Source organism: Moschus berezovskii, chromosome 12 (genome assembly GCF_049115385.1).
Source record: "Moschus berezovskii isolate FMDL1 chromosome 12, NW_MosBer_1.0, whole genome shotgun sequence".
Lineage (NCBI taxonomy): Eukaryota > Metazoa > Chordata > Mammalia > Artiodactyla > Moschidae > Moschus > Moschus berezovskii.
The window spans coordinates 26,785,068-26,806,386 of record NC_142471.1 but is presented as its reverse complement, the minus strand read 5'-3'; the positions used below and the strand labels follow the sequence as shown (position 1 = coordinate 26,806,386).

At 54.9% G+C, this 21,319-nt stretch overlaps 1 protein-coding gene across 7 annotated transcripts in view; it reads right to left on the bottom strand.

Annotated features, from left to right (window-relative positions):
- The window catches only part of COL13A1 (collagen type XIII alpha 1 chain), a 148,347-nt gene that overhangs the window by 39,059 nt on the left and 87,969 nt on the right, over positions 1-21,319 (bottom strand). For 6 of the 7 annotated variants that reach the window (XM_055425561.2, XM_055425562.2, XM_055425567.2 and 3 more), the window contains 6 exons: positions 20,026-20,082; positions 15,029-15,136; positions 12,404-12,430; positions 11,670-11,705; positions 2,822-2,866; positions 1,285-1,311 (listed from right to left, as the gene is read on the bottom strand). In XM_055425561.2, coding sequence (XP_055281536.2) covers positions 1,285-1,311; positions 2,822-2,866; positions 11,670-11,705; positions 12,404-12,430; positions 15,029-15,136; positions 20,026-20,082 — 300 coding nt within the window. The remainder of the gene's footprint in view (positions 1-1,284; positions 1,312-2,821; positions 2,867-11,669; positions 11,706-12,403; positions 12,431-15,028; positions 15,137-20,025; positions 20,083-21,319) is intronic. The other variant, XM_055425566.2, reaches the window with a different exon arrangement.

Below are 21,319 nucleotides of genomic sequence, written 5' to 3'. Positions count from 1 at the left end.
ACGACTGAGCTACTAAGCACATACACAAGGGAGGGGAGGAGGGCCAGATAAAAGCCCCAGTGGTGAGAGGGACATGAATCCTAAGGCCCCAGCTCGCCCTGCAGTGCCTGCGGCTTTAGCGGGGGCATACCCCTGTCTGGGGCAGGGTTGGTCTAAGGGGAAGGGTATGGGGCTGCCCTGCCGAGGTGGGAGCAGGGGGAGGGAGGACCTCCCTTCCTTCTGCTGGGCTTTCCTCTTGGGTACCCAGTGGCTTTCAGGGAGAAAGGCTGTGCCCTCGAGTGTGAATTTCTGAAGATTTGCAGGCCGTCCTGGCCGGCACTCCCTTCTTCCTGGGGACACATGCGCCCACCGCACACTGCAAGCAGCATGACAACCACGGGGCGGGTGTGGGAACGCGGGGGGACCAGGAGCGGCCGGGGTGAGGGGAGCACACACTCAGAGACACAGTAGCCTACCCTCTGCCCCCTCCTTCCCGGCAAACCTGGGGGCCCCGGCTTCCCTGTTGCTCCTGGGTCTCCCTTTGGGGTAAGAAGAAAAAGTCACGGATAAGAGGATGGGGTGGGAGTGGTGAGGGGTACGAGGGGCAGTAATCATAGACGACTGTTTCCAGAATACCTGCCCCCTAAGACACCGCTTAAAAAAAGGCTGTCCTCGTCAGAAAGGTTGAAAACGCTGCAGAAGTTACTTTGTTTTCGTTTAGTCGCTCAGTCATGTCCAACTCTTTGCGACCTCATGGATTGCATCATGCCAGACTTCCCTGTCCTTCACTATCTCTTGGAATTTACTCAAATTCATGTCCATTGAGTCAGTGATGTTCTCTAACCACTTCATTCTCTGCGGCCCCCAAAAGAATTTCCCAATGTATATTCAGCACAGTAAAGGCTCTGAGAAGGCCTGCAGGAAAGAAACCTGTGTCATAGTTTTAAACTCTGTTATTTCTCAAACGTCTTTGACCATGGAAACTTTCCTCATGTTACACCACTTATTGGACTGGATAAGACACAGAGCCCTGCGGGTGCAGGGGACCATGTCACCGCCCGCTGCAGCTGGTGTGAATGTAAACCAGACTGTTGCCCGGGCCAAGATCCAGGGAGGGGGAAGCGAGGCATCCGCAGCGCATTCTTGACAAGCAAGCCCCTCCGTGGTGGGCTCTCCTCTGCTCAGTCAGGTCCCCAGCCCCAGACCAGCCTCAGGGGACCAGGAGCAAAACAACAGCAGCCCCTCCCACCTCCACCCCACGCCTGATGCTCCGGGCTGCCCGGAACATTCCCTCTGTATCAGTACCTTGGCTCCTGGGATCCCAGGTTCACCCTGTGTGGGAGAAAAGAAGACTCTGGTAAAGAAAGTGAGAGAGCCAGATGAGTGAGGCCAGGAGCAGAGAAGTGAAGGCATTTGGGGGCAGAAGTGTCCGGTCAGCTCAGGGCTTTCCTCTGCCTCAGACTCGGGCCCCTCCTAGACTGTTCCTTGTTCCTCCCCCAGATGAGACGGTGGCAGGTGAGAGGCAGGCAGCCCAGGAGGAGGGAGAGGAAGGAAGGGGCATTTGCTTTGGATGCCGTGTCCCTGTAAATGACCTGCCAGGAGATCACATAGAGAATTTCTGCTTTGGGAGTGTTCCTGCCCACCGGCTGAATTCTGGAGAGTAAAGCAAAGCACTAGACTCCTTTCATGTTGGCAGGCTGGTGGGACCTTCAGCTGAGACTGGTAAACCTTTGCCAGTCACTTGCGCGGCTTAGTTAAACATCTGTTGTTCAAGCTGAGCATCTGGCATACATATTGCTTTAAGGGAAACGGTTCTGAATTCTGTCTGCTCCCGCCTTGGTCCAGTGGCCACCCACTGAGCCCCTGAAACCCCAAATCTGTCCTCTCTCCACCCCTCCCATCATGCCCCTCAGGTCTTGAGTTACAAGGTCCACTGACCTTCATCCCGGCCACAGTGGTTCCAGGAGCCCCCTGGCAGAGAGAAGGAAAGGTGTGGGGACTTTCTCACCTGGGGGTGGAGCACAGAAGAGGTGGCCAGCCTCCTCTTGGAGAGACATGAGACGTGGAGACTTTGGGCTGCCGCCCAGGTACACGGGGAAGGGGGTTGCTGAGCTCAGCTCAGAGAGAGTGGCCTGAGAAAGACCCTCTGTGCTCAGCCGGGCTCCCTGGGCTTCCAGACCCTCCTGGGAGACTCAGAGGGCACCATGGCAGGCAGCCCCTGGCTGGGCTAGATGAGGGGTGTCCCTGGGTGGAATGGGGGGATACGAAAGGAGGAGGAGATGGAGGAGAAAGCGGGGGAAGGAGAGCCATGGGGAAGTGGAAAACAGCAGGTGGCTGAGTTTACTAAGCTCACTGGCCCCTGAGGCTGCCTGTGGGACTCTCCTTAAGGGAGAACTCTAGTTCTAAGTCCCAGTGGACTGGAGAGCAGCTGGGAGTGAACCCCACTTCCTTATCAGCTCCAAACCACCAACTTTGATGTAAATAAGCGGCCAAGCACAGCACTTAGTAAATTTCAAGTGAATGTCATTTTTAGGGGATCCTGACTCCCACATGGGTCTCAGGGCTGCAGCCAGAGCTGAGGGTGCCTGAGAGGTTGTCTTTATGACCCACTGATGCCCAGGAGGAGGCCTGGCCACGCTGGGAGGCTGCTGGTGAGTGATGGTTCATGGGGCGAAAAGGAACGCCCCTGCCTGAACAATAGGCCAGGCAGTAAGGGGAGAGGATGAGTAGAAATGTGCATCCCATCTCTGGTTTTATGGGAGGACAGCATGCAGAAGGAGGAGGCGCTAGGGGAGAGCACTGCGGCTGGGGGAGCTTCTGGGGAGTGGGGGGAGCTGCGTACCTTTGCTCCGTGTTTGCCCGGCATCCCTGGCATGCCCCGTTCTCCCTGCAGGAAGAAACAAGAGAAACAATGAGAAGAGGACCAGACTCAGGGTCCAAGGGCTCAGCCCTGAAGCATGGCTTTCGAGGATGTCAGCGAGAGGGGTTGCTCCAGAAGCTTGGAATAACCATTCAAATCACGTCTGCCAGGGGTGGCTTCAAAGGATTCTCTTTGGGCCAGGTCTCTAAATTCTGCAAAAGGCCCAGAAATTTTAGCTTCCAATTCAGGAGTTCTTCCTCACCCCGACCCCACCAGGACCCCTGAACCACAGACAGGGGTGGTGGAGCTGGACTCAGAAACAACCCCAACAGACAAGACTGTGCCCCAGGCACTAAATTCTGGAAAATTACTCTTGTGGGAAAGAGCAGAGAAAGGCACAGCCATTTATTGCGTTTGTGTCTGGCACTGAGTGAAGCCGTCACATCCATCCTCTGTTCAATCTCTAGGAATCCCCTCCAGTCAGTGTGGGAGTGGATGTTATTCCTGTCCCACAGGCGAGTTCTAGAAGGCCAGGTACAACAGCCAAGGTCATGCAGAGCAGAGATCTGAACACAGGTCTTCTGTCTGTCAACCCCAAGCATCAGATGCATGCATTGTTCGGCAACAGCAAGCATCTGTTGCTTCCATTAAACACCTTCTTCAGGCCAAAAGCGGGGCAAAGCCCTCTATTCTGGAGGGCCCTCAGGTCTGTGCCCCATAGGGGTGAGGGGTCAGTGCTCAGCTGTGTCTTCAACCCCTGGCACCAGAGAAAAAGGCTGAGCCCTGCTGGCCTGTGAGCACAGTTCTGCTCTATGGCCAGCAGAGGGCGCCACAGGACTGCATCAGAATTCTGGTAACTAGCTGCAGCGCATAAGGGGAAGTCCCCAGGTTCCATTCCGAACAACTCAACTGGCTTGACTCAACCCAGAGGGACACCGGACAGAGTCCCCTGGGGTGGTGGTGGGCACAGGTGGGAGGTCAGCGTGGGCAGCCCTGACTACTCAGGTCTCCCGTTTGAGCCCCGTTCTTTCTCTTCCCATCTTCCTGTCAGCTTTCCCCCAGTGCATCTGCCCTCACCTTTCCCACCTCCAGTGAGAGGGCTGAGCTGGGTGTCTGTGTGACCTTGGATAAGTTACTTTCTCTCTCTGGCTTCCAGATCCTGCAACGTGAGGACTAGACGCCGCCTCCTCACTCCCGCTCCTGGGAGGACCAAGCCGAGGAGCTGCCGCTGGGTGTGTCGGCAGCCCCAGAACAGGTTCCGTGGGGGGGATGTTAGCTCTGGGTTAAACTGTGGCTCTACAAGGGGCTCAGTGGGTCTCCTCCTGCCCCAAAGGACAGCCTGGGGTGCCTCTGCGGGGGAGGAGGCTGGGGTCTGCCCACGCTCCGTCTCTGGGTTTCTGTCCCCAATCTCCGCACCGCTGTACAGATCAAAACCTGGAGTGAGGGTGTCTGATGTAATCGGGGCTGTCTTCAGACCCTGAAGGTTTGTCTGTGAAGGTACAGCCGCGCTCTCCAGGGAAATCTGGGCCCCTCGGGGGAGGCAGTCTCCTTGTTAGGATGGCTGACCTTTGCCCCTCCCCTCCCTCTGGGTCAAGTCTCTTAATTCTGCAAGTGACCCAGACTCCCTTGATCCCCATCTCAGGGCCTCCCTCACCCCCACCCCTCTGCTGGGCAGGAAGCCAGGGTGCCCCTGGCTGACCCCACCCCGCGGGCTCATTCCACTCTCATCAGCCTCCTTCTCCAGGATTTGTCTCCAGGGGCTCACCCCAGCCTGACCTCTGAACCAGGGTCTGGACTCGGCTCGCACCAGAAAACACTGATTCTGGATGATGGGAGAGGTGAGAGCGGGCTGAGAGTCATTATCAAGGCCTCCAGGGTGGCTGTGAGCCAGGGCATCCGTTTGCAGGGGTGATGGAGGGTGAGGAGTGGGGAGTGTTTCTGGGGCCATTGCTAAAGGGAGCACAATGGCACGTGTGTGCTCACAGAGCTTTTCCGTGTGGCGTGTCTTTGCGAGAGCACACCTAGAGGCTCCTTCGTTCCCATTTTCCTACATGAAAGTCTTTGTTTGTTTAAAAGGTTTAAGTTTGGAATTGTGCTGAATTTAGATCCACTAACTCACTAACATCTTAGTTGGGGAGAGAGCTCTCATAGTTTGCCAAAACCCGAGGGCCCCAATTTATCTCCTGCACCTCTTGTCCTCCGAGCAGGGAGCCTGGAGGCTCCCCCAGGGGGGCTGGGGAAGTGGGTCCTCCAAGCATTACAAAGGGTCTTGCCCCAGATGCTCGGAGCATGGGTGGTGGCTGATGCTGTGGAGCCAGGCCTGTGAAAGGGTGGCTCTTTGAACCTTGGTTCCCAGAACCAAGGATGCTGGATGGCTAGCCTGCAAAGGGTGGATTCCGGTCTTGGTGGCTAAGAAAGTGCTGGGTGAGCTCACGTAGGTAGACAGGGGGCTGCCCTGAATGACCCTGAAGGCCGTCCCAGCCACCACTTTTAGGATGCCACTGACTCCTGCTGCCCCTGTATGGAGTGCATGCCAGTATCAATAGGTTCTGTATTCTGGTTCTGTTTCCAGGTGGGAGGACCCATCCTTTGCCCAGATGATGGGATGGAAGCAAGCTCCTTGGAGCACAGACCAGTCGTGTTCCGCTCTCTTAATTGGTGATTTACTGTTTGTTGAACAAACAGGGCAGGGACTTGGCAAAGGAGGCAAGAGGTGGGGGGCTTCCAGGTCAGTTCCCCAGCCAAGCAAAGGTCAGGCCAGAGAAACAGGGGGAGACGAACGGACCTCCCTAACGTGAGGCTCCTGCTGTGGGTTGGAGGGGGGGGGGCAGCCCTGGGCCCAAGCAGCTCCACACAGACGCTTTGTTCTCTGCAGGGGAGAAGTGTGGGGAGTGGAGGACTGGGGGGAGGCCAGCAGGTGACTCAGGCCTTAAATCTGGACCAGGGCCCTTTCCTGGGCTGGAAAAGCTGGGTGAGGAGAGCTAATGTCCTTCTCTCCCCTGAAGAGTTCCCAGGGCTCCCTTCCGGGAGAAGGGCAGCTCGGCTCCCTCTTCTCAACTGAGCCAGCTCCAGACTGGAGAGGCCTGGGGCCACGGAAACGCCAGGTCCTCCGGTAATTAGGGCCGGCAGGAAGTGATCCAGGGAATTACTGAGGTCAGGCGCCCCACAGAAGGCCAGGGCTTTGGAAGGGCGGCTGGGTTGTAATCTCGATTTGAGATCGGCTGATTTTGTAGTTAGTTCCAAAAAGAAAAGTCAGCTCTAATTAATCTGGGGACTGGGGAGTGCAGGAGAAACAGGGGGCAGAGAGCACAGGCTGGGGGCTGGAGGCAGGCGGAGCAGGAGTGCTGTCAGCCCCCACGAGGCCTCAGATGTGGGGTCCATGTCTCAGCTCCCTGATCTGCTTTAATTGAAATGGTCTGGATGCCCCCCCAGGAATTCCTGGCTTTGAAAGCAAGTGCTGTCCCTACTCTGCATCTACAGCTTCCATCTGCAGGGCATGCTCTCCGGCATGTCAGCATGGTATGGAGCCTAGGGTTGCCCCAGTCCTCTGGGAGTCAGGGGGTGCAGTGAAGTTTTAGGAAGTTTCTCCATTGGGGTGCATGGCTCAGACAGCCTTCTCCTGGCATTATTGGAGGTCACAGGACCAAGTCAGCTCCTTGGGGGAAGCATTTGGGTAGAATCAGTGCCAATAGGCAAAACACTCCCCTTCTTTGGTTCTTTGAATAAAATACACCAAGTACCCCCAAGTTCTCTGCCTTAGATGTTCACAGAGAGCCTGGGAGACTTGGAAGAGGGCCTGAATCCAGCCACAACCTTCTTACAAGAAGGAAAACAGGCCAGCTCCCTCCTTCTTTCCTTCTAGTGGAGGAGATGGGAGTAGGCAGTGGTGGTGAGATATTGGAAATCATAGGTTCCCTGGGCTCATAAAACCCAGGTAGCAAAGTCAATCCAGAACAAGACTTTGGGGCCAGGAAGACCTGACTTCATTGCTTTGTAGCTGTGGCCCCCGGGGGATTCACCTCTGTGAACCTCGGTTTGCTCATCTGTAAATTGGGGATAAGAATAAAACCTACCTGACAGGGCGGTTATGAGGATCTGATGAGATCAGGCAAGCAAAGTGCCCCTATACAGCCTGGCACGAAGAGACCCAGAAAGGTGGATACAATAATTCTAGTTATCATGCTTGCTTCAGAAGTGTGTGCACCCATGTGATGCTTCGCTCTGACTGGCAGGTCAGAACGATCCTGCCCTTTTGTAGAAGGACTGAGGTAGGGTGAGCAGTTGGGCTGGGTGGGTGCCCTTCTGCTCCTCACACCCTCACTCTAGCGCTCTAGCCAGCCGACCACAGGGCCCATCGGACCGCCTTCCGTGGGAGTCCCTCTTTCCGGGGAGCCTCACAGCCTCCAGGCGGTGCGACCTCAGTTACAAGCTGAGTGAATACGAGGTTCTCACATCCTGCCTGCACTGGTCTGAAGACGCACAGCCTGGAGCCGGCAGGATGGGAACGTGTGCTCAGCTCTGGTCCTTCATGCAAACCCCAAGGCTTAACACCCAGACCGCCACATGTGTCAAAGGCACCCCCCCACTGCCAAGATGGACGGGCCAGTTCTGACGTGTTTGGAGATAAGCTCTCACCAGGTTTTGTGATCCATACACAGTCTGACAATACTCATCAATCCTCTTGAAAGAGAGCCAAGGTTGTGATGCTTTAAACACGCATTTTGCGTCTTGCAACACATTTAAAGTGGATTGGTGCCATAAATTTGGATCAAATAGGTACCACATGGGCACACAACAATGCTCACAGTGTCTGGGCCGTGGGGCTGGGTGTGAGTGGGGCTGTGGCAGCACACGGCCCGCTGGCTACACTGGGCTGTGAGCTCGAGGAGCCGGTGGAGACGCTGGCCTGCTGGCCTTGGCCGGCCTTTGAGAGGATGCCAGGCTGGGACCAGCTGCTGGGGCGGGTGGTGGTGGTAGTGGTGGTGGATGGAACTAATCAACAGCAAGCTTCACAGGACCAGAAGCGTCTTTGCTGAGAGTTAAATTCCATCCCGTACTGAAAGAAAGGCCTCCCCACGTGTGTGTCAAGTTGCCGGGACAGAGTAATGGAAGCAGATGTGGAGGGTCCGTTGGTTACCCTGTGGGGCCCCCTCACACCCTGAACACAAGGGGGCAGCTCGTGGCCTCTGTCCCAGCTCAATGACCCCACTGGGTGGCAAGGGTGCTGGGTGGGAGCAAACTCTTGTTTCCCCAGCATCTGTGACCAAGCTGCTCTTCGTGTGGGTCCCTCCTCCCAGGCCTCTTTCTAGGCAGAGAGTGGAGATGGGAAGAGAGAAAAGAGATTTGGTGGACAAAAGAAAAGAGCCAGAGGGTTACCCCTCCACATCCCAGAGAAACCACAGGGGAGGGTGGTCTGTGCACAGTTAGCCTAGCCTGGGATGACACCCCGGCCTCTCCCGAGAAGACATTTCCTTCTGCACTAGGGCGAGAAGACTGGCTCCTGGGTTCAGACTCATGAGACCTAGCTGCCAATCCCAGCATGATTATCACTAGCCGTGCAATGTTGGGGCTTCCCTGGTAGCTCAGATGGTAAAGAATCTGCCTGCAATGCAGGAGACCTGGGTTCAATCCCTGAGTCGGGAAGATCCCCCTGGAGAAGGGAATGGCAATCCACTCCAGCATTCTTGCCTGGAGAATCCCATGGACAGTGGAGCCTGGCAGGCTACAGTACGTGGGGTCGCAAAGAGTTGGACACGACTGAGTGACCAACACTTGACTTGCGCAGCGCTGGGCAGAGTATTAACCTCTCTGAGCTTCTCATCTCTTGGCAGTGGGGATAATGCATCGATCTACTGGGCCAAGTGAGCTGAGATGATGAGAGACGGAGCGAAAGGACTTTGGTTGAACCAGAGATGTGAAGAACTGCGGCCCTTGTCCTTGGACAAGATTCTTCATCTAAGAATTGAAAAGTGGAGAAAAGTAATACCTCATGGAGAAAGGACTCCATCTAAGAAATCTGATGGGAAGAATGCTTTTGCCTGGGTATGGTGATCATTGGGGCTCAGGCAGTAGGAACAAGCACTCGTAGCCTCCTGAGTATCGCCTGACCTTGAGGAATGACCCCCAAGTTCTTGGCGATGGACTCTGCTGCGGGCCATGGGATTCCAGTGCACACCCTCTGGCCTCTGTTGGACTAGCAGGCTGTGGCTTCAGGGATGATAGGACAAGGGTCCCAGCAGAGTGAGGGCCAGCACAGAGACGAGAGTTCTAACCACCTGGCGGCTCCGGAGCGCCTACTGAGAAGTCTCAAGGACAGGCTGGGAGAAGAGGAGGTGGCAGGAGCCTTCCAGAAAAGCCGGCAGCCTCACAGCTCCCCCTGGATTCCATGAGAAGAGGCTGTTGTGAAAGGGCAGGGAAAAGGTGGGGTGGGAGGCTGCTCCTCTCTAGGGGGTGTGGAGCCAGCTCTGTTCTTAGGAAGCTGCTGCTTCCCTGAGCAGGAAGGGATTTCAATCCAGTCTCCCATTGGATATAGAAGCTTCTCTTAACACATGACAGACCCATAGTTTTCCAGCCTCTCCTTAAATGCCTCTGGTGACGGGGAGCTCCGTCCTTCTCAAGGTACCCATCAGCACTTGCTTTATACTTAGTCAGGCAAAAGAAGTATATCTGTGCTTTCTCTAGCAGCCCTGAGCCTCCTCTAGCAGCCCTCCTCTAGCAGCTCTGGAGACTTCTCTCTCCAGGGCAGGCTTCCCTGGGATCAGAGACTGCCTCTTTGTCAGTAGGACCACACTAGTTTCCTCTGCAAATTCCACACAGTCAGGGCTGAACGATTCCTCCCACAAACTTTACCCAGAATGGCCACAATCATGGAACCAGGCCCTGTACCATCATGACACCCTAGCCCCAAGCTGACGCCTCTCTATCCTCAGGGAAACAGATCACCCCCCCCCCCCAACCTCCTTTCTGAATGAACCAGACTTCCAGTTGGCAGGGGAATACAGATGACTGCCATGGTAGGGATGCCAGCTGTGAGCATCCCCATGATCCCCAGGGAAAACTGCTACCCTGAAGTTTCTTCACGGCTTGAAGGAGCTGGTCTGGCTGCTAATGGGAAAGCCGACCCTGTGAAGCACTGGGAGGCAGTAAATTTTGTGAGTCTGCGTGAGTGGATGGAAGCAACCTCGGGGGCTGTAATTTCCACTTCCTGACACAGTACAAACTTCACAGTTTATGCAGAACTAATGAAAGATCTCTCGGGTCTTGCCATTTCACCCACCAAGCACCCATAAAATAATGCGGTGAAGGCCCCTGTCGGATTACAGAGCTACAGAGCCTGTGGAATGCGCTTCTCCAGAGCTGATTCTTCCCTTTCCAGAATCCTTCCCCTTCCTCGTCCTGCCTTTCTTTCCTGTTTCTTTTCTTCCCCTGGAAGGCGCCAGAGCCTCCCAGCTGGGGCCTAGAGGGTGGGATGGGCTCCTTATGACGCATGACATCACGGGAAGGGCCGTGACCTGGACTTGAATTCCTGCCTTGCCAGTTATAAGCCACTTAGGCTGTACCTCAGTTTCCTCATCTGTTAAATAGGAGAAGAAGAGTACCAGCTTCCTAGGATTAGATATAATGCAGGTCCCACTGAAGGCTAACCTGGCACACAGGAGACATTCAGTAAGTGGTGTATAGTGTCAGAATTATTTTTAATTATTAAAGTTATTGTAATGACCATCTCTGGGCCTTGGCTCAATTGTTTCCCTGTCTAAAATGCCATTTCCCTTGAAATCTGCTGCTTGAAGGAGCACAGTGGCAGGTTAAAGATGGTCACAAAGGCTTTGCCACCCTCCCACAAGAAGAACAAGGGGCCGAGTCCCCCTGCCCCACTGATTTGAATGCTTTGGCTGCGTTACTTGCTTTGACCGACAGGACCTCAGAAAATGTGATGCAAGAGATGCTTTTGAAAAGCACTTGTGCACTGAGACTTGCCCGTTTTGAAAGCTGACCTGGGCCTGCCATGCTGTGAGGAAATCCATCTGCCTTGCACTAGGGGCTGAGAGGCCACGTGGAGGAGAACAAAGGAACCCAGGCCACCGCTAGCGCCAGCCCCAGGCAGGTGGATGGGGCCGTCTTGGCCCCCCGGCCTTTCCAGCCATCATCCCATGTGACTGCTTGAGTGAGCCCTGAGGAGACAGCTGGCCAAGCCACAGAATCCTGAGAAAGAACTGTTTTAAGACAGTAAGTTTGGGATGGTTCGTTACACGGCAAAAGAAAACTGATACACTTACCCATTCAACAGGATTGAACTCAGAGGCTGTCCTCTCTCAGATGACTTCCTCAAATCCTACCAATCTAGAATTAATCTCCCTGAACCCCTTACCCAAATAATGACACAGTGCTTTGGGTTGGTAGTGGTTAATGCAGTTGCCTTCACCAGGGTTATTTGCACAGGAATCCTGTCTCTTTGGCCTGTGAGCAGCCCGTATCCCCTACCATACTCAGAAGCTCTGCCTGGACCCTACTCACTAGGCCTTCGGGGGCATGTGAGAACCTGGTCTGCCTCTTTGTAGACATGGCCAATCGGGTTGGCAGAGGACACATTCCTGGTCTGAGGTCCAGCAGGGCCACCGACTTGCCCAAGGCACTTCCTTCTCTGAGCCTCCTGCTTCCTCAGTGGAGACACAACCCCCCGATCACTTAAATTCAAGAGTTTTGAGGCCCATGCTGATGTGTGTGCAAAAGCACGTGCGGATCAAGTCCAGACCCTGTGTGCACTGTGGTGAAGCCCTACTTGGATTGTGGCCTGGTGGGGAGCGGGTCCTCCCAACCCCCTCCTTCTTACCTTCCGGCCGTGGTAGCCCTGGATCCCCGAGTCTCCCTGAGGGGAACCAAGAGAAGGCCATTAGAGGGGTTTTCTTGCTGCACCCCGCTCCTCCACGCTACCATCCCTCTTCTTCCCAGTGAATCCAAATCCTCTGACCTCCACCTCCAGCCAACCTTGGAACAATAGCAGGGACTGTTTGACTTTTCAGAACCAGTCCTTGTTTTGCAGAGGCTGAGGGAGGAGGGAAGGGGCGCAGGACCCCTGAGGGTCAGTTCTGGTTCCACCATAGGCTCTCTGTGGCACCTGGACAAGTCATTTCCCCCCAGGACTCCAGCTTCTGCGTTTGTGAAACGGCCGGCTGGATCAGTGCTTTGCAACTTCTCTTTTCTAGAGCCACAGGGACTCCAGCTTCAAAGGGAGACTCGACATTGTGGGCTTCCAGATAAGGTTTCAAAAGGAACTGGATGACCCCAAAGGTCCTTTCCAGTTCTGGCCCCTTAGGAGCCACTGTTTTATTGGGATGTTGTGACAATGTCCTGAGTTCCCAACTAGACCACGATCTGTTTGGGGAGCAGGGCCGCATTGTCCATAGCACCCACAGCACTTGCTTGGCCTGAGCCCACGGAAGTGCAATCCTTGTGAAGCCAATCAATTTCCTCTCAGTCCCTTACTCAGTGCCTGACACCGCTCCACCCCCTACCCACCAGGGACCTTTCCCACCCACTCGACACATCACCCAGAAGGGCCCTCACCTTTGGTCCAGGAGGCCCAGGTAAGCCCTGCGGAAGCAAGAAGAAAGGTGAGTGGAGATGGATTCCACTGGCAAATGGTGAGGGCTAAGCACATTTAGATGGTGCAGTTGGTAAAGAATCTGCCTGCCAGTGCAGGAGATGTAAGAGACACGGGTTCGATCCCTGGGTCAGGAAGATCCCCTGGAGTAGGAAATGGCAACCATTCAAGTATTCTTGCCTGGGAAACGCCATGGACTGAGGAATTTGGCAGCTTCAGTCCATGGGGTTGCAAAGAGTCGGACACGACTGAGCACAGACGCCCACAAACACATTTACATTGGAGGCTGTATTGGGTTCTGGATGCACTGGACAGCAGATCAAGAAGGTCCTCAAAGGGGATCTGAAACCTGCTGAGGGCATGTGGGGACAACAGGCTCGTGTCCCTCCTTGGAGCCACATGGGCGCCTCGGGCATCTCTGCTGGGCTGGCCCACCGTAAAATAGGTCAATGGCCTCATGTGAAATCGATAGTGTGTTTGGTCCAGGTCCCTACCCACCCACCTCCTAACTAGAGCCGCTCCCTGGAAAGCTGACCTTGCCCAACAGAGCTTGGGTTTTGCCTTTGGCCCTGCCAGCTTGCAGGGGAGCCCTCTGTCTCCATTCCCCAGCCCTGGGGCGCTGTGACCACAGGAGCCAGCTTGGGGGAAGTGGTGTGAGCCCTGCGGGAGCCCGAGGGAAAGGAAAGGAAAGGCAGGCTCCAGTGTGGCCTCGGGCGTGGGTCTGGATGGCAAACACTGGCTGGAGAAAACCATGATGCCTGAGTCTGGCCTGTTTCAATTGGTTTCAAAACACACGTTCTGTTTTTTTTTCTTTATAAACAACCTAACAAAGAAAACTGCCTGGCTTGGGTTCAGTGATCGGGAGCCCAGTGTGTTCGGCTGAGGGCCGTCAGGAAAGAAGTGGATTATGAGCACTTTTAAAAATTTTGGTTTATTTTCTTGGCTTGGTTCATTTGGTTCAGTTCTCTAAATTCCACTTCCTTTTAGGTTTTCTGCTTTTCCATCCATCAATCCATGGAGGTGAGACTAACTTCCCTCCCCAGGGTTCTGGGGAGAAATCATGGAAATATTTAAAATCCGTTATGGGGATCAAGCTGAGCAGGAGAGCTGGCTCTCCCAGAAAGGTAGGTTTTCACTCTGCTGTGCTGCCTTCTGGTCAAGCTGGCTGCCCTGGTTGGCCAGAGCTGTCACCCAGCCTATGGGGACTCTACATGGAGCCTTAGCCTTGGAAGCTGGGGTACCCGAGGGCCCAGGTGTGAAGCCGAGTGACCTGGAATGTGGCCATACTCATCGTGGGCTACTTGACAGGGGCACCCCGACCCAGTAATTGCACTTTTGGGAATCTATTGCCATGAAAGCATCGGAGATGTGCACACACATTTATGTTTAAGGATGTATATTACAGAAGGGAACCCATTAACTACCTTGTAAAGAGACCCAGCAGTCCGAAAATCCATATCATGGGAGACTACTGATATAAGAAAGGGCATGGTGTACGAGATTAAGTGGAAAGAGTAACAGGATACAAAGTGTTATGTTATTCAGAACATCACCAACCTGAAAAACATTTATGTGCAGAGAAGTCTAAGGAGAAAAATGGAAAGGACTCTCCCCAGCGTTAGTGATAGGGAAATCTGGATATGGGAAAGCAGACAGTTTAAAAGTTTTTCTTCGTCTATGTCCCAAATTTTTCACAATGGATGTATGATGCTTTTGTCATAAGAAAGAAAAATACTAAAAAAAAAAAAAAGCCACGTGGAAAAAACATTATCAAACAGACTGTGTCCTTAACCCCTCTGCCTCCAATAACTGCTGATATTGGTCTTAGCTCTGGGTAGAGATGCATTTTCTCTAAAGAAGAAGTCCAGGGTTTTCTGAGTTACTCTGCCCTGGTGTTTTCTTGAACGCAATAGGGCTGAGAAAGAGCTAGGGCTTGGCTAGAGCTTGCAAGCAGATGACCTGGTGGACACTGGGACTGACCTATGGCCTGAGTGTGGTCTTGCCCAGAGGGGTGTCTGTTGGCTCCCCTGGGCCCCTCCTGGCAGTGGTCCAATCCCCAGGCTCGGTGCAGGGTCCTCTTGGCCGACCGGGTGTGTAACTTGGTTGGAAGGTGGTCTGGGAGCGGGAAATCCACACACACCAGCAAAGGCGTGTCTGTTAGGGATGCTAGACCATCAAATGCCCCCTTGCTACCTCCTTTAGGACACATCACCCCAACTCAACTTTTCCTAAGCCTAGGGGGCAGGGGACATCCATCAGAGTGATCCTGGGAACTTTCTCTCTAAGCTCCTCTCTCCTGAGGCTGGGAGAGGCAGGCCTGCTCATGGTTTCCCCCCATGGGAGGCAGTGGCTGAAGTGGAGCACCTGGTCCCAGGATGTGTTTTCAGAACCAGAGAGCAATTGGTGAGTGTGACAGGGACGGGCAGCTCCCATAGGGGCCAGCCACGTCTGGCAGCCTTGCCAATGTGTTTCTGCCCTTTCAGCGGGGGCCCAGAGTCCCATCGGTTACCTAGTTCCCAAACTTCCAGAGAATTCAGGGGATGAATCTTGAAGGAGAGCAGGTGGTGAAGAGCAGGAGGGGTACTTACGGGTGGGCCCATGGGCCCTGGCAGTCCTGGGTGCCCCAGAGGTCCACTCGGTCCGGGAGGGCCTGGTGGCCCTGGTGGGCCTTGGATGCCAGCCTGGCCCTGTTCACCCTGAGGTTGGTGGAAACAAGTGTCAGAGAGAGAGCCCTGGGCTGCAGGACCATCCCGCCCCAGTGCCATGCACCCGGTGAGGCCCGGCCGTGGGCTCTGGGGGAGGCGGCAGTGGCGTGATGTGATGGTGCGGTGGTGGTGACACATGCAGAGGCCGGTGGCAGTGAGGAGGTGGCCAAGACATTAGGCCTCCAGAGGAGAGGCTTCCAGAGAGGATTTGCTGCATGAGCTGTTGGTCTCCAGGGCAGAGCCCTGCTGCGGTGGCAGAGGCGGAGGAGTGGGTGAGTGCCCCCCGGCCCAGCCAAAGTCCCGTTCCCAGGTTGGTCAGATGACCAGGGTCCAACTGAGGAGGCCAGCGGCCTCAGCCTGCCTCGACCCCTCCATGTGTGTGGCGAGCCCACCATCTCTGCGCTCTGGCCTCCCAGCATCAGATGAGAACAGCCGTTCCTTGTTTCCTGCCACATTTTGCTGGCTTTGATTATCTGGCCCAGAGGATCAATGGAGTCCTTAGGTCAGAGGCCACAGAATTTTGCTTAGCTTACCAAACAATTGGGCAAGAGATTTTATGTAAAAAAAAAAACAAAAAAACATGGCTTGGTAGCTTCTGCTGAAAAAAATGGAGCCTGGGCCAGCTAGACCCACATTCCTCGGAGGCCACCATCAACTGGGCTCTCTGGGTCCCTCAGGCCCCACCTTTCAAACCATTCTGTGTGCAGCCTGCTCTGTCACTTGTGTGATCTGTGCCTGACCTCAGAGGACAGATGAGTTTGCAGCCCTTTGTTTGGTTGAGTTTTGAAGGTGTAAAGTGCTTCGTGCCCTTCTAGAGTCGCTATTATTATTCTTTTTCCTTATCCTGAAGCCTGTGCCACCCCCCTCCCCATGCAGGTGCCCAGGGTGGACCTAGAGCCCAGGGAGGTAGGGGTGGGATCATGTTCCCTCAGGAGGAGGAGAGAGCCTGGTCCCTGTGACCCAGATCCTGGGGCTGGGGGCCAGCCCGTGTCATCCTCGATCTATGCAGACCAGCGTCATTAGGTTGCTTTCTCCATGACCTCTCCGGGGAGGTTCTGGGTTCAGCTCTTGCTGAGGGGTCCAGCCCTGCAGACAGACTCAAGTAGAACAGTCTGGCAGGTGTGAGTGCTCCAGGCTGGGATGCACTCCTGCATCCCAGGGGGCCAGACTCCAGGCCAGCCCACCCTTCTCAGTGTGATCTCAGGAACCCTTTATAACACTGTACACAGAGAAGGGGCCTGATGGTGCTTACCGCAAACCCCATGTTATAAACAGGAGTGCAGGACCGCACTCTGAATGGGAGCTCAGATTTCAGCAGTGTCTGCTTGAGCCATCTCTCCAGTGGAACGTCCTAGGACAGAGGCCACCAGCAGTGCCACTCTTGGCCTGAGCCATATCCTGCCACATCCTCTAAGAAACCACTTAAGGGCTCGGAGAGTCCATGGTGGAGAAGGCAGAGATGGGTCACAAGTGCCATTTTACAGAAGAGAAAATGGAGGCTCAGAGAAGTTGAACACCCTGACCAAGGTCACATGGAGAATTTGGGGGGAACTGGAATCAAAACCCAAAACTCTAGACTTTTCTATTCATTCCAAATAAGGCCCCAGCAAAAACTGCTCACTATCCAACTTTCTGCACCTTCAATGCCATCTGCTAAACACATCAGTTTTCTCAACTAATGTTAAACCCAATGTTTAAGCATCTTATAGAGCCTGTGAAATCAATATTGGTTTATTGATTAGAAATGGACAAGCCTTTTTGTGTCCCACGGTGGCTGACAGCAGAAAAACCTTATTCTCAAGGCAGAATCTGCAGCAGGAAAGACAGGGGCCCCTATTCTCTTTCTACTTTGGAAATCAGGTCAGGGCAGCACAGAAAGCTCTGGCTTATCCTCCTCCCCCTCTTGAAAAGGCAGGCAGTAACACGGCTCGGGCCCTCTCAGTTCCTTCTTCTGTAAGGTGGCGATGGTGATGCCAGTTCTGCTGCCCGGTGGCCCGTGTGGGATTACATGGGATAATCCGTGTAGAATTCTTACAACAGAGCTTGGAACCCAGCAAGGGCTCAGCACAGAGCAGTCAATGCAGCTAGGCCCAGGAGGTGGGTGAAGGGGGTCGAGGCAAATGGCCACTCTGAGAGCAAGGACTCAGCTCTCCTGAAACGGGGTCTGCCATGGGTAGGGCTGGCTGAGAGTGGGGTGGGCCTGGTGCTTCTCTGAGCTGCCAGTGGGCCCCTGAATAGCCAGGCGTTGGGTAAGCGCTCGGAGCACATGGAGGCTCTCGAGGATTTGGCTGGTGTAACAGGATATGGAGGCTTGGGCAGCACACGTGTCACGTGTCCCTCTGTATTTTTAGCCATTAATTGGAGTGATTTTTCAGCCTTGTTCAATCAGATGTCTGAACATTCAGGCCCCCGGGCTCCTGAGTCAGGCCAGATGTTGGCTCCAGGCCCTGCTGTCAGGCTTTCAGAGAGCATCTCAGAACCCTGCCACTTCCAGTATTCCTGCGACCTTGGGGGTAACCTCTAACCCCCAGTGTGAGCAAGGGTAGGGGTGCGGGTGGCAGCCATGGAATTGCTGGCCTGGCATCAAGCTGCAATGCCTTTGCCTAGATCTCTGGGTCTGTGGTCTCTTGCTCTTTGTTCTTTGTGATCTGTTCCTATCCCAGCCTCCTTGGCTAGTAAGGCAGGAAGAAGGAAGCAGTTGCTCACAATGATTACACCTGTTGGTAGCGGGCTACATTTCCTCTGCAAATTCCCTTGCTTCTCAAACTCAGGTGACAAGTGACCAGACGTTAAGCAATCTACATTTCTAGATATAGAGGGTGTAGGTCCAGCTGAGAGAGCCCTGGGTGTGGGGTCTCAAGACCCACTGCCAGTTCCCACTCTGTCTCTCACTGTTTGTGCCACCTGGGGTACAAATTCACCTCTTTGAGCCTCAACTTAATTTCAGCGCTTAAACTCTGCCAGGAAGTATTCCCAGAGCTCTGCATACACAATAACCCTATACAGTAGGAACCATTATTAGTCTCATTTTACAAACGAGAAATCGGAGGCACAGAAAGGTTAAGTAACTTGCCCCAAATTGCATAACTAGTAAGAGTCGGAGAATGTGGGTGCTCTGCAGTTTACTGGCTGTGTGACCTCGGGTAACTTACTTAACGTCTCTGAGCCTGATTTGCTCATCTGTGAAACAAGGATGATCATGCCTAACTCATACAACCATTGTGAGAGTTAAATGAAAGCAGACTGTAAAACGCATAGCCTGGTGACTGGCATACAGTGGTGGCTGTTTTGCTGGCTGTTGTGAGCAGTAACAGTGAGATAGTAGTTGAGGCTTCTGGGCCTGGGTGTTGTATATTTCCACGTGTATGGCATTTGTAGGTCCGTCTTTGTCTAATTTAATATAATGGAGTGCAGTGAGATTCTGCTTTTGCCAACAGCCCTTGTGGCTCAGATGGTAAAGAATCTGCCTGTAATGCAGGAGACCCAGCTTTGATCCCCAGGTCAGGAAGATCCCCTGGAGAAAGGAATGGCAACCCACTCCAGTATTCTTGCCTGGGAAATCCCATGGGCAGAGGAGCCTGGTGGGCTACAGTCCAAGGGGTCGCAGAGTCAGACATGACTGAGCAACTTTCACTGTCACAGCCCCAGCTGGTTCATCAGGGCCCAGAGACTCGCCAGCCCCTGGGAAGCCCCGTGTGGTCTGGCCAAGGGAGGTGTCTACCTGGAAGGTCCTCCTTTTAATGACTGGGGGTGGAGCCAGCCGCACTGAATTGAGGAGAGGCAGCAGCTGAGGAGAAAGATGAGTTGGAAGGCCAGAGGGCAGAGGCCAAAGATCGCAGGTGTTCAGGAGGGTCGAAAGTCCGCCAGGAAGGCAGGGTGGCCGAGAGGGAGGGAGGAGAGGAAGAGAGAAGAGAGATTAGTGGGCGTGAGGTGCTGGAAGAAGAGTGTGGACAGGCCACTTGAGGCTTGTGGGTGCAGCGCTGAGCTTGCCCTTGGAAGGCACCCATCCCTGGAAGGAGGCAAGCCCTCGGGGTGTTGGCAGCAGCACTCCCCAGTGGGGAGGGGCCCCCCTGGCCAGGCCTGCCTTCCATGGCCAAGCCGGGCTGCAGAGGCCTCCTGACATACAGCCCAACGTTGCACTGCCAGGCCCACAGGTCCCTGCTCGTGGACAGAGGCTGCAGGGCTGAGGGAGCAGACTCTGAGGCTCTGACTTGGGAGCCACAGGATCAGCCTAAATTGGTACTTGAAGCCAGGCTGGTGGGCGGCCACCCCTGGGTTCTTTTTTCGGCTGGACGAGAAGGGCTGGTGTCAGCGAATCTGGGGAAGATGGTCAAGGGCAGAGCTGAGCCCGGCTCCTGGGGGCTGAGCAGGAGGAGGGTGTGACCAGTGCGGGCACCAGCTAAGTGCTACTGAGGCCTCACCCAGGGGCTTGGAACATCGAGGCTGGACAAAGAAGTCTCTGGCACATTCAACCACTTTTTTTGGGGGGGCGGGGCAGGGAGAGGCAATCATGTTAGCTAATGCAATTTTCATTTCTGGAAATTCTGGCTGCTTCCAGTCTCTCTATCCAGTGGAGTTGAGCGTCCCACAGCTTTAGGGAGAGGTTCCTAAACAGAGATGGCATATCATCCACCTCTTGTTTCTGAAAGCACTGTAGCTCACACGAGGTGGCTGGGAAGAGCATTAGGAAGCAAGGACTGCTTGGGCTGAGGATGCACCCACCCAGTCACGGCCTTTCTGGGTCATTGCCACCTTCATGGGCAGCTGTTTCGTGGGGCGTCCCAGCCTTCCCACTGGGGCCTGGGGATGTGCAACGTTGGGCTCTGTGTCCATGGAGCCTCTCACCAGAGGGGCCTAGAGACCTTCCAGAACCTACAAACCTTCAGAGTAATTATCTGGTTGGAGCGCAGAGCTGCTAGAGAGCCGCTTAGGTGCTCCTGGGGTGGGGTAGCGGGTAGGGGTTGGGGGAAGACAGGGCAACAGGAAGAGTGAGTGCCAGGCTCAGATACCAGCTCCCGTTCCCAGGGCACCCCAGACACCCACTGCCCACCCGGCCTCCCCCTTTCTCCCTTGGGATGCTGCAGGCTGGCACAGAGGCTCAGACCACCTGGATCATGTATCTCGTGGGCTGGGAGGCCTGCCACCCCGCTCAGGGCTGCAGACCCCTCAGAAAGGCAACAGACCCCCTGCCCGAGAAACACCCTGCTTTCCTACCCACGTCCAGATGAATGGAAGGTGCCAGCTGCCTTGCCCTGCCCATCAGCTGGATCCCCAAATCCACTCTCACCCAGCCTGACTTGTTACCCACCCTGGCGCAGTCATAACCCTAGGTTTCTCTGCAGCCTGTGGCCAAGGTGTGCTGGAACCTTCCATCCCTGCTGGCTTCCTCTTCCTGGGTTGGGCTTAAGGGCAGAGTCCCTCCCTTCCCCCTGCCCCCATGCTCAGAGCTAATGACACATGGTGAAAGCGGCTACAGTTGTGTTGTCTTTGCTGCTGGGGGATGCTGTCTTTCTTTTGGGTAACATAACAATCCTGTGAGCCCATCGTTTCAAATAAACACAGCTGACCTTCTATTATTGTATCGGGATCAGGCTGGCCGGAACACCAGGGCCCCTGACTCCCTGGAGCACATGCCGCCAACAGGCTGGCTCTGTCTGCACTGCTGCCGGCCTGCCTGCGCCCACTACCCAGCCTTGGCCACACCCCTACCCCGGCTGCTCACATTCAAGGCTGTACCCTGCCCCCGGCCTCTCTCTGGCCTGGGAACCAGAGGTCAGCACCTAGCAAGGCCCTCCCAGCGCATTTGGAACCAGGTTGGTTGACTCCAAGTTTGGCTAGTCTTTCTCTCCACTCCCTCAAGCCCCCTGCCCGGCAAGGGTGGATGGCCAGGGTGGCCACACTGCGTGTGTTGGGGGCACAAGGCAGTGCACGACAGGGGGATGGACACTTAAAGATGCCTGTCATCCCTGTCCTGGCTCCCTGGGGCTGAGAGTGGCGGGGGCAGTCCACAGAATGAGGGGAGTCCCAGCTCACTGGGGCCCCTCCTCAGCCCCGCCCCCAAGAATGGCTCTTAACGTTAGTGCACACATCTGAGGGCCCTCAACAGGACTACAGCAGGCTTTGGGCTCCGTATCCTGGGGCGCAGCAAGGGAACGGAGGAACTGGATCGGGGGT